At 41.6% G+C, this 13,330-nt stretch overlaps 1 protein-coding gene across 1 annotated transcript in view; it reads left to right on the top strand.

Moving 5' to 3' along the window:
- Window positions 1-13,330, top strand: part of LOC132402172 (pappalysin-2-like) — a 371,016-nt gene that overhangs the window by 215,344 nt on the left and 142,342 nt on the right. The window contains exons 13-14 of the mRNA XM_059984850.1: window positions 11,855-12,068; window positions 12,983-13,148. Of these exons, the coding sequence (XP_059840833.1) occupies window positions 11,855-12,068; window positions 12,983-13,148 (380 nt within the window). The remainder of the gene's footprint in view (window positions 1-11,854; window positions 12,069-12,982; window positions 13,149-13,330) is intronic.

Below are 13,330 nucleotides of genomic sequence, written 5' to 3'. Positions count from 1 at the left end.
CTTAATTTTGATAAAATACAGCCCTGGTGTTTCAGGATTTAATTATCTATGGCTGATGCAGTGACATGGAATTCATGGTTAAATACTGCTGAAACCACAAATCAACTTTTCCATTTGTTGCTCTTGAAACTGTTTCAGCACCGTGAGGAACATCTCTTATGGCCACTCTCAGCTCCACCAGTTCCACCACCTCCACCTCATCTCTCCTTCCCAAACCCTCGCCCATCTGCCTCCCAATCTCCACCTAGCTACTGTGAAAATGGAGTTTTGTCAATCTGGCCAGGAACATCCGCTCTATGAGATTGGGTGCTGGACCATCTAAAGTCTTCAGGTCAGGGGCAAGGAACTCCTGTAGAGGCTCAATGAACATATTCTCTGAATCTGGAACAATGAGGGTCTCAAGGAGTGCCATCTTTGCAGCTATCTTTATGAAAGGAGGCAAGTGAGTGTGTAGAAATGATCAGACTCTTATTTTGCTTTCCACTGCAAGGAAAAGTTGACTCCATACTTTCCTGATTGTCTCTTTTCTATTGTCAAGATGTGCCATGGGACTTGGGTCATCTTACTAGACAAGAAATGCGATGATAATTGTCCGACAAATTCAAATAATGCATTTGCTAGTACTCTTCATTTCAGGGTGCTGTAATGTGACAATTCAGATTCCATGACTGCAGTAGAATTTGTTCTCCAGACTCTGTATTACAGGGATTTAAACTTCCTCCCTTTAACAAAATGAACCCAAATTGCTGTATTCAGCTTCAGCAGGGTCAGGGATAGACTTACAATTTTAGTGGGTATTTCAAGAGTAAAGTAAAGCAATGGGCTTATGTCATATTTAAGGCACACTTTTTATGTAGTCAGCCAAGTCCAATATCATTCACTTTTATTGAAGTCTTGTCAGTTTCAGTTTCCATCTTTGTATATCATTATAATTGTGATTATCTAGAGTCATATTATAAGAAGGGCTCCCATTTTGTAAAGTGTGATACCAGTACATACCATGTCAAAGTCGAATTTATTGTCACATACACGAGTTTGAGTATGCAGAGGTGCAACGTGAAGCTTACTTGCAGCAATAACACAAGCACATAGCATCAGATAAGCAGAGTTAAAGAAAAGCTTAAATATAAATTTTACATAGTTTTTGAAGGAAGAACACAATTAGAAGGAAAAAAATGTCCATTTTAGTACAAAAGTGTTGCTATACTGTAGAGATAAGGGTTGTGCTGGTTCGTTCAAGAACCGAATGGTTGAAGGCAAGTAGCTGTTCTTGAACCTGCTGGTGTGGGACTTCAGACATCTGTGCCTCTTCATACCTTTGATCAGGGAACAACAGGAAAAATCTGGCACCTTCCATGTTGCTTCCTTCCCCGCCACTGTTACTGGATAATTAACCAATTCCTTTAGTATGCCACCTACTAGGTGTGAATGCACCTTTTTGAAATGACAGTGCCAAGTAGATACACTTTTGTGCAATTTAAATTAAATGTGTTTGGTTTTGCTTGAAGTCAATTTAAACATCTACCTAGCCCCGCTTTCTTAACTTGATTACAGATGGTGTGATATTGGCTATTGCGATTGTATCCTGCCAACCCCGTTATGTATGACAAAGAGGTAGTAAATTTGAACAGAAAATTTACTGGAGCAGACTAATGCAATAGTTTTGGCCAGGGGGGAGGCAACCAATCTGTACGTTCTACCTTATACACTGAAATTCCACTGGTTGTATGAAAGACACAACATCTTTCTTTCTGCTTGCGTGGCTCTGACATTCGAATTTTTCTGATTGCGTCTGTCTATTTGTCCAGTTGTATGTCAGTTATAAAAGAAGAGATACAGTTGATCTTCTAGCTCTTGTACCCCAGTAAAATTTGGAAGGGACCATTTTATCTTTGGCTTTATTTATATTGCCCATTACTTTTTGAACAAGGTCAAGGTGATCTTGAAGGTGCATGCAACTGTTTGGTGATGCACTTGGATTTTTTATAGCTCTGAAGCACTGTTGTTCCCTTGGACAACTTTCACTGGATCAGTCCTACCAAAGGCAATGTTAAAATCTTCAATATTACTTTTTCTTTGTCAAAAACATTGGGTTGCCTGTAGATAATCACAAACGCTGGGCTCAGACTGGCTATATCCAATTTAAGAAATTAGTACTGGGGTTGTCAAGCCAAGGAGTGGTAGTGGGGACAAGCTCCCACTACCTGAAAGTGCTCCTCACAGCATGCGCCTCAAGTAGCCTCTGACAACCAAGTCCAACTCCTGGCCTTCTCATGTGGCTTAGCCTCTAAGCCCGGCGGAACTGTTTCTACTGACAGGAGAAAGGATGAAGGTGGGTCCTGGCGCCTTAAAACTAGTACTTCGGGTAGATGGAGCTTGTCAGCCTGGGAAGGCAGTCCATCTAAGAGAGGGAAAACTCTGATTTCAAACCTCCGCTGTCTTGCGGCCATACCCACTTACTGGAAAGGCTTCGGGAGTAAACCCTGAGGACAAATCCGGAGCTGAAGTCCCTAAGGGTGTCTGACGTTGCCTTCAACCTCTTTCTGGCAACTTCTGTGACGTCACTGGTGCCGAGCTGTATCGGCCCTTGGTCTTCCCTTCGACAACATCAGTGGTGTGGAGAGGGGAGACTTGCAGCATGGGCAACTGCCAGTCTTCCATACAACCTTGCCCAGGCCTGCGTCCTGGAGAGAAAAACTTTCAAGGTGCAGATCCATGGTCTCGCAGACTAATGGATGCCATCACCCATGACATAAATGTTATAGTTGATTTTAATCAATATCATACATCTTTAATTTAAATTGTATGATAATTGGCTGTCTTGGTTTAAGTAAATTAAAAGAAGTGCTTGGAAAAGTTTACAATTAGGTATCTTGGTAATTTTAGTTGTTTTCAAAAACTGTTTCTTACCTCCTTATTGAAAAATTATGCAAAATTTTCATGGCTTGCTAATTTACAGCTGAGCATTAATACTATACGTACTTATGTAACTGCTATATCTGTAAAGAATGCTAAAACACTGACTGTCTCTCAAGGATTTTCTGTTTTTATTGAAAGATTGCTGCTGTTTCGTTCAGCATGGCAATGTGAGCTTTATTTATTTATTTGACTGCAGACATTTCTGCCAAGGTGCCTGAGAATGTAATGTCTAGTTACCATCTGGAACTGTTGCAGCACTTCTTAAGAAGATACTTCTGAAGTACTGCTGGCAAGGTTGTTCCTGGATTTAGATCCAACAATGACATGGCAATGGTGATATATTTTCATTTCAGGATGGCAGGGAACCTGCTTGTTGTGATATTCCCACTTTACTGACGACCTTCTTCTTTTTCTTTGTTTTTATGGCATAGAATACAACTGGGGAATTTTTCACAATTGTGGGTTGACACCAATTACTGTACTGGCTTGATACAGAGTATGTTTGGAATGTTATCTGATCCTCCCTGTGTCCAGTGTTCTCAGTCATTTCAAGATATCACCTGGAATGAATTAGTTTGCTTTGCAGATTGGTTTCTGTGATAGTAGGGATCTTAAGAGGAACATAAGGTGGTCTATCCACTTGACCTTCCATTTAAGATGGTTGCAAATGCATCAGCCCTCTTTTGAACACTCACATGAGAACACCCTCTGTATCATTGAGTCTTCTGGTACTTGTAGCCTTCCAGATGCGGGAAGATCACGAGTTGGATTTGATGAATTGTATGACTGTTTAGTTTTGTCCATTGCATTCTCTTTTTGTTTGTTGGCATACATGTAGTTTTGTTCTGCAGTTTAATAAGGTTGACACTGATATAACCAATACAGTTCCCAGCATGCCTCTCCGTGCTTCATATTGGCCTTGCTTAATCTCCTGGCTTGATAGTTATAGTGGAGTGAGTGGTGTGTTAGACAATGTCATTGTGTTTATTTCTGCTGCTGCAGATGGTCCACAGCACTTGAATGGGTGCTTGGTTTGAGTTGTTATGAGCATGTCATGCTGTGTCACATGATGGAGGGTGTCCTTGTGAACATGGGGTATTGTCTTCACATGGACTGTGTCATTTTCTCATCGCTATTATGAATGAATACACCTGCCACAAGCAGAGTAGGGGAGTCTCGTTTCTGTGATATACCGATCTGTCCATAACTGTTCACAGTTATTTGCTGTCACAGGCAGAGCAGAAGCTGCAATGTAATGCATCTGAGTAGGATGGTTTTTGTGGTGGATTGATAAAATTTGGTGAGGGTCAGTAGGGACATTCACTACAGCCTCCTGAGGAAGTAGGGTTTTTGGTGAGCTTTCACCAGCTAATTAGCTGCTGGTAAACTGGTCAGCAATCCAACAATGTCCCAGTTTTAAATGTCTTAATCTAACTTTTAGCCTTCTCAAGAGCTTTAAAAAGTTTCTCACTCTCTAAACTTCTGCAGGTACAGTACAGTGATCTCCATGTTCTCGTAGTTTTATACAGAATGTAACCACTTCCCTCATGTATATTTTTTGATTACTCCTGCTTTGGATCTTAGCTTTTGAATTTCTGCTTTTAACCTCTCTAGCTCACTCTCATTTCAGAAGGCTCTCTAATCCTACTCAACCTAATTTATTTTTCTAATGGATTGATAATAAAACCTGGAGTTCCTCCTCAGAGTTTCACACCTGTTCACTGCTTCCATTTTCTTCTTAAACTGCTCCTGGACACATTTCCCATTCTTATGCTTAACAGACGCTGCCACTTATCAAAATCCACAACATATTTGAACACCTCAAACAAAACTTCTTATTGTACTCTGCTTAAGGGTGAATGATCCCAGATTCTTCAGTCTCAATACCTGAATGAAGCCAAGGACAGTCTGCAAGTACACTACCAGCCAGCTTCTTAACACAAATAGCTCTGCCCTCAGTATGGGTCTCACTTTTGTCCCCCTTCGCCTGCACCTGCCATGATGGCAACCTCCTCTTCCATCACCTCTGTCTCCAAGCCCAATTCTTTGGCAAGGGTTCCACACCCTGTGCTGATGACTCCTTCTCCTGACTTTAACGTTCTTCCTCTTCTTGGACACCCCACTCTGGATCTTTTCATCTTGAATTGCCATCTCAACTTCAGCATTCCTCTCTCCTCCTCCAACTTTATCACCTCTGAACGCACTGTCCTCTACTCTGTCCGCACTAGTCTGAACCTTGCAGACAAAGTGTGTGCTGTTATAGTGTGGCCCATTGACATCTACCTTGCTGAGAACAGGCAGCAATTCCCAGACATTTCATACCTACCCCTTGAAGAAGACTCCACTCTGGACCATCAGAGAACAGTCTCTGACATCATTACTGACCTCATCCAGTTTAGAGATCTCCCATCCACTGCCACCAAACTCATAGCTTCCTTACCTGGACTGCTCGCTTCTGCCTCCTACCCAAGATCCCCAAACCAGAATTTCTGGAACTTTGGGACCCATATCTCAGAAAGGATGTATTGTCATTGGAGAGAGTCCAGAGGAGTCTCACAAGGATAATTCCAGGCCTTAAGGGCTAACATATGAGGAGCGTTTGGGCCTGTACTGCGTGGGAATCTCATTGAAACCTGCTGAATATTGAATGAACTGGATAGGGTGGATGTGGAGAGGATGTTTCCTGTGGTGGAGGTATCCAGAACTACAGGGTCAAAATTGAGGGGTGACCTTTAAGAACAGAATTAAGGAGGAATTTTTTACTCAAAATGGCCTCTTTGGTTTGTTACAAGTAGGAATGCTTCTTTGTCGGATAAGTGTTTCTCGCCGTTGTTTCGCTTTAGAATGGCTGATATGGTAATTGTATTCATTTGTTAATCAATGGGGAATGTTATTGTGTCTTGTGATGCTGGGAACTTGGGGGAGGGGTTTTCGCGGGTTTTTGGTGTGGGGGGAGGCCAAGGAAGACGCCGAGGAAGGTGGACGTGTGCTGGACTGCTCGTAAGACCACCAGGGTGGTCCCAGGTGCGACGGCCGGATGGGTCGATTGGTTCATTGATTGAGCTCCAACGAGTGCACTAAACAGACTGAACTTTGATAAGTTGGTGCCTTTTGTTTTTTTCCTTATATATATATTGTATTGCCTACTACTCTTTTAATTTTAGTAAACTCTTTAAAGTGTATTTCATAATGGTATTTGTTGTGGATTTGATACTGTTGGCGGGCACGAGGCATAAACTCAATTCTCACAGCACCTGCGTGTACGGGAGGTGGGATTGGTGTGTGGCTGGATCTCCTTTTCCCCTAGACATATACCAGCCTGTTGGGTAAGTGTTACACAGAATTAAGGAGGAATTTTTTTAGCCAAGAGTAGTGAATCTGTGGAGTGCTCTGCCGCAAACTGCAGTGGAGGCCAAGTCTGTGAGTACCTGTATATTTAAAGCAGAAGTTGACAGTTTCCTGATTGGTCAGGGCATGTGGTGAGAAGACAGGTGTTAGGAGTTGAGTGGAATCCGGGATCAGCTATGGTGGAATGGCAGAGCAGACTCGATGGGCTGTGTGGCCTATTTCTGCTCCTATGACCTTATGATCTTATGGTGAAGTAGAGGCCATCAGGGCCAGGGAATTGAAAGTTACTGAGGAGATAGAGGGCATGAAAAGAGTCACAGATGCAAGGGGATAGAATGAAATCGAGATACGAGGACGAATTCAGTGGGGGAGGAGCAGACTGAAACAATAGGCCTGTCCCTGTTTAGATAATAATCCACACTATTGTTCCTTTTACTGAAATATATTATCATACCTTTCCCAACTGTATTCCATCTCCCACTTTTTTGTCCATTCTTCCAATTTGTCTGTCCTGCAACATTTGCATTGCTTCCTCAGGTCTACCTACTCTTCCCCCTCCCTTTGTATCATATACTATGGATGTTCAGTCCCTATACACTTCTATCCCTCTCCGTCTTTTTCTTGACAAAAGAATCAACCAATTCCCCTCCATCACAATCCACCTCCATCTGTCAGAAATGGTCCTCACCCTGAACAAGTTTTCCTTCAGCTCCACCCACTGGTACCAAACTTGTGGGATAGCCATAGGCACCCACATGGGGCCCAGCTATGGCTGTCTCTTTGTTGCCTATGTAGAACAGTCCATGTTCCAAGCCTTTTCGAATAATACTCCCCAGTTCTTCCCCCGCTACGTTAATGACTGCATTGGCGCTGCTTCATGTCCACGCTGAGCTCGTCAATTTAATCAACTTTGCTTCCAACTTCCACCTTGTCTTTAAATTCACTTGGTTCATCTCTGCCTCCTCCCTCCCTTTTCTTGATCTCTCTGTCTTCATCTCTAAAGACAAGCTGTCAACTGTTATCTTGGCTATACTTCTTCCCACCCTATCCCCTGTAAAAATGCTATTCCCTTTTCTCAGTTTCTTCACCTCCACCACATCTGTTCCCAGGATGTGCCTTTCTGCTCTAGGACATCAGATATGTTCCTCCCTCCACTTTTGATGCTGCTGTCACCTGCATCTCCTCCATTTCCTAAACATCCACGTTCATCCCATTTCCCGCCACCTCAACGGTGATATAGTCCCTCTTGTCCTTACCTACCACACCGTCAGGCTCTATATTCAACACATGATCTTCTGCAACTTCTGCCATCTCCAAAGGGATCTTGCCACTAACCTTTGTTTCCCCCTCCAGCTTTCCCAATAATTGTTCTCTCCAAAATTTCCTTGTCCACTTGTCCCTCTCTAATAATCTCCCTCCCAGCACTTACCCTTGCAAGCAGCCTAAGTGCTACCTCTGCCCAAATACCTCCTCCCCTACCTCCATTCAATTGGGGGACTGCTTCATCAAGCCCCTCTGCTCCATGCACCATGTGCAGGACTTCCATTGGTGATACATGTGCCAAGATTAGGCCTTGCTCAGGATGAAGGAGCAACACCTTGTATTCTGTCCGGATAGCCTCCAACCTGATTGCATGAATATCAATTTTTCCTTCTGGTAAACAAATTTTCTGCCACCCCTTCCTCTATTCCCCACTCAGACCTTTTACCTCTTCTCACCTGTTTATTACTTCCTCCTGGTCCCCTGGTTCTCTCCTCCTTCCTTTTTTCCTATGGCCCACTCTCCTCTCTATAAGATTCCATCTTCTCCAACTCTTAACCTTTCACTACCATCTGGCTTCACCTATCACATTCCAGCTAGCCTACTTCCCCTCACACCACCTTTTCATTCTGGCATTTTCCCCTTCTTTCTCGGTTCTGAAGAAAGGTCTCAGCCTGAAACATTGACTCTGTATTCATTTCCACGGAGGTTGCCTGAGAAAAGTTTAGGAACTCTTCTATTGTGTGCTTGTGATGCCATTTGTGCTTGCTATCTTGTGTGTGCTTTGTGCTGTGTATGACTGTTGGCAATGTGCTTTTCACCTTGACCCTGGAGTAACACTGTTTTATTTGGCTGTATTCATGCATGTTAATGATTGAATACCAATTAAGCTTGAATTGAATTGACCTGCTGAGTTCCTCCAACATTTTGTGTGTGTTGCTTTGGATTTCCTGCATCTGCAGGCTTTATTGCGTTTATAGTGAAAGAAGGGTTAATTAATTTTTTTTTTGCCTTTCGTGTAATCTTGGCTACCTGCTCATCATTTAGACAGTGCAAGTATGTTGTACTAGATCAGTCCATGCATTAGCAGACCCCACCTTCCTCTTTCTTAATCTGTCAGGCTGCAAAAAGATGTGGTTAAAAGTGGAACAGTGGAAAGTCCTTTCACTTTCAGGCATGAAGATTGTTTATGTAATGTGCGGCACATTTGAGTAGTAATAATTTATGCTATCATTTCGCTTGTTGTTAGGACTACTTTGGATTTGTTTGAATGTTCCATTGCAAAATTTATGCACATTTTAACTGGCAGCAGAAGTACTGCAAAGGTTTAAGTTTAAAAGTGAGTTCCAGCTCCCTGAAGGTTCACTTGGCAGGTGGACAGGCCAGCAAAGACCCAATTCAACTCCTGGCTGTTCCTGACATGAATGACGGTGTTATGGGGAAATAAATAATATACACTTGTTTGGAAATTTGTATATCCCCAATGTCTTTCAGCCAACAAACTACTTTGGAAATGTAACCGGTATTATTATACAGGGAAGCATCACAAATATTTTGCTCATATCAGGGCAAAGAAATAAATATCCAGGTCTTTCAAGAATTGGATGTAATATTGGGAGAAAGTTCCTGCTTATTGAATAATTCTGTGGTTTCTTTTTCATCATATGAGTGGTGAAATGGGACCTGGGTATAATACTTCATTGGAAAGGTGTTATCAAAGTACAGAGGGTTTTATGTGGTACATTCATATTATGTGGAAGTTGTAGACAATGCCAGCATTTAATGATTATTACTAATTGCTCCTGAAGTGAGGAGCCAGTGGTGTGTCATCACCTAATTTTTATGTCAAGCAACTTGAACCTATGACTTTCTGATTTCTGAGCAAGAATCGTACTGTTGAGCTAAGCCAAACAAAGAATTCAATTGGGTTAATCCTCCTGAAAAGGAAAAGAGAAAATAATCATCAGAAATTTATGCTACTCACAACTGTTTCTGGAGCTGGTGCCTAGATGGAAATTGGCCTTGGATATCCAAGATCAGTCTATTTGTAATGCCTTGGCTTTACAGTTGCATATGATGTTACCTCAAGAGCCATCCATCTCTGAGCAAAGCTTTGGGTGGGATCCACTGTTTCTAGCATTTCATATCAGCATGTGAGCAGAGCAGAAAATTGGAGGGAGTTGTTCTAAAATAAAGTCTATTCCTACAACCTTTATGCACTTAAATTGTGAATTCTATTAATCAATTCTCACCTTCAATGCAAAATGCACAGTATATCATATATAATTTTTACTCAAGACCACTCCTGATGAGAACAGAAAGGGTTCTAAGAAATGTCAATAATTCTGTTATAATCACTGCGAAAGAATGTGGTGAATATTGGTGGCTCGTGTTGCATTTGATGTTGCAGTGTTCACTGGGCTTGGCAGTTGGCTTGCTTCACCAGTCAAGGTGACATCCTTACTGGGTATTTGTTGATGTTTCTCTCTGGGAGCCGAGGCGAGGGAATTGGGGGGTTCGGGGGCAGGGGGGCTATATAACCACAAGCAATCTGAGAAGAACACCAACAACTGCGCACTGAGGATGTCACCTCAACTGGCGATGCAAGCTAATTACCAAGCTCAGTGAACACCACAACATCAAACTGTGAAAGATATTTGGAGTTTTTGGATCAGATTAGAGGGGTACACATTTCTTTCATTTTACAGATATAATTGAGCATCACCCTATGTGATGTCCAACTGTGGTTCCATTTTCTACTAATGTTGTTGATTCAACTTCAAAAATGGTCCTGTGCAGTTTATTCAGTTTTTCTCCTTGCAGAATATCTTATTTGCATCAGTTATGGTTATATTAGATTAGATGTCAAATTGGTTTCTGCAGATTTTCACACTTTTTATTGCCATCCTGCTGAGTGGAGGTACAGGAGTGAGAAAGAGAAGTTTTGCATAAACTTTCCATTGTCTGGATGGAGAAAAGTAGTGGCTTTTTATGTCCTTTTGTCCAAATCATTACTTTAATTCATTAGTTCTTCAAAAGTTAGAAATATTTTAAGCTCTTTCCCATTGTCAATGATTGGAGACACTTCTGTCGACCTGATTCCACACTCAATGGATGTGTGCAGTGGAGGATATTTCCTTGAACAGTTGACCAGGATACTGTTTCAAATCAAATCAAGTCAAGGTTAATTATCATTCAACCATACATAGATACAGCTAAGTGAAACAGCGTTCCTCTGGGGCCAAGGTGAAAAACATACACAGCACATTCAAAATCATGAGCAGAAAAACATATTCACGCAAAAAACTGCATGACCCTGAGCGGCATGTCCTGCACATTGATGATTCAGTCTCCTGGCACACAATCTTGCTTGTCACTCATCAATCAAACACTGGAAGGCAGCACAGCTGGGAGAGGCCAACCTGCAACTGAGCACATATGCCATGCTGCACCGCCCCTGGCGTGTCTTCACCTGGACTGCAGCAGCATACAAGCCCGCAGCTTGAGGCCTAGTCCTTACTACAATTGATGCTACGCAGCTATCTCGTCACTTGTCTCACCACCAAACAAGGGAAACAGGCCTGTAGAAGCTTATATTATCAACGTCCAACAGGGTCTTGCGATCACAAGGGAAATGTCTCAGACAGTCACCCACAGGTACACTGCACATCATTTTTGTGCACCAACTCCAATGTCTTCGAGTAGCAGGCAGCAACATGGTTTGCACCCAGATCAGCCCCTCCAAATCCAATTGGGTTCTCGGTCATGCTGGTCGGCTCCTTCACTGACAAGCTGGCCAGCTCCTTTGACACCTCAGCCAACATTGCTGACACTCAGTGCAGCTGCTCTGATCAATAAAAAGCTTAGTGATGGTCTAGTTCTTCAATACCTGAAGTTCTTGGAGTCCAGAATTGTTTTTCAATTGTAATTAAACACATTTAACAAAGAAGAAACTCCTTTATGCCCTGAGTGGCTGCTGCATCTGAATGCAGAAGTGTAAAACTCATATGAAAGCAGACACATGAATAAAGAACATAGGAGAATCAGAAAATAAGGTACAGTCCCTGTGTGGACTAGGAAATGGAAGTGTGAACAAAGAATGTGTTTTCTACTTTATCGCATACACCAAAAATAATTCAACACTGCGACAGATAATGGATCTTGTGGGAGGAAACACTTAATTATCAATATGTTGGTAATGGATAGCTTGAAATCTACACTTAATTTTGTATAAATTTTTTTGAAAAAACTTACTTTTATTCAGGATGAAGAAGATAAAAATAGTATTTTTTGTTTCTGTCTTTTCCTTTATCTTGTTTGATTTTAGGTACTTATGAATTGAGTTGCAAGAGGAATCCTTTAATCATAAATGTGACTTCCAACATTGACGTCAGCTTCTATAAGACAGCATCGGTTCTGCTAAATATGTCCTCACCACTTGTGGCTATTTCTGGGGTGGCTCTGCGTACCTACAATCATTTCAAATTTGCCATTACATCCAATTGTCGAGAACGAGAAGGATGCAAGGACCACAAACAAAGGTATAAGGTTTATACATTAAGGTGTGAGGGTTAGGGTTCTTATTTAATTGAATTAAGTTCTTATTTAATTCAAGACGGGATGATGACTTGGTGGAAAGCATAATACTTGATTTACCTTATGACAGCATCAGAAATATCTAGGTCAACTGAAACAGTGGTTGGATGCAAGATAAATAATTTTCTGTGGCCCATTTGCAGTAAGGTTCTCTCTAGATATGTAATACTATTTTTATTTTAACAGCAGTCAACAAGCAGTATTTTTCTGCAGTATTTGCACTTTGTATGGACTGGATTAAGTCTGTTCATTTGTTAACTGTATTTTAGATAGAAGAGACATCACACCAACCAGGCTAAATGGCCATTATCCACTGAATAAAGAGCAATGCCTAATGCATTAAATTGCAAGCTCACTATTTTTGAAGAGATTACATAAAACTTATTGCTACCTTCTTTTCTTCAGGTGTTATCTTCATGCAATGCAGTCTACCACAAATAATTTGCTTTTGAATCTGATAATATAGAATCCAATGCATAGTTGGACTTGGTGTAGCAGCAACACATTGTATGCATTCAACCATATGATCTCAAATGCCTGCACAATGCTTATTTACTTTGCTTCCACTAACCTTTCACTCCAACAAATCAACTTTCCTTTTGTCTCTAATAACAATGTCCTCATTTATTAAGTAACCCAATGAGACAATTCACTCTGTTATTTCTCAGCTTGTATTTTAAATCAATGAATAAACTGCTGGAGGAACACAGCAGTCAAGCAGCATCTCCTAAACATTGACTAGTCCTCTCCTCCTACAAACACTGCTGAGTCACTGAGTTCATGCAGTAGATTATTTCCAGCCTCCTGTGTCTCTGTTGCACTTTAGATCAACTTGTTACACCCCTTCTCTTCTTTATAGCTGTGCTTCATGTTCTTGTGATCAAGACTGGTGTGAAACTTTATCAGTGCCTCATGCAGCTGTGAACTGTGCTGTGGATAGCAGTGAGCAAATGGAATGTCACGTGACCTGTGCGAGAGGATTATCATTGAAGTCTGTGTGTGGCAAGTATCTTAGCCCTCTACAGGTAAGATTATAAAACATTGTAGCCAAATTGATTAATTCAACCCATTCCCTTATACTACTTTGATGTAGTACAAGGGAAAATCAGTAACAGAGTGCAGAATATAGTGGTACAGTTACAGAAAAAGGGCAGTGAACATAGACAATAAGGTGTAAGGGACAAGACAAGGTTGATTGTGGGGACAA

The sequence above is a fragment of the Hypanus sabinus genome, chromosome 11 (assembly GCF_030144855.1).
Source record: "Hypanus sabinus isolate sHypSab1 chromosome 11, sHypSab1.hap1, whole genome shotgun sequence".
NCBI lineage: Eukaryota > Metazoa > Chordata > Chondrichthyes > Myliobatiformes > Dasyatidae > Hypanus > Hypanus sabinus.
Note: the sequence above shows the minus strand (reverse complement) of the source record. Positions and strands in the feature narration are given on the sequence as shown.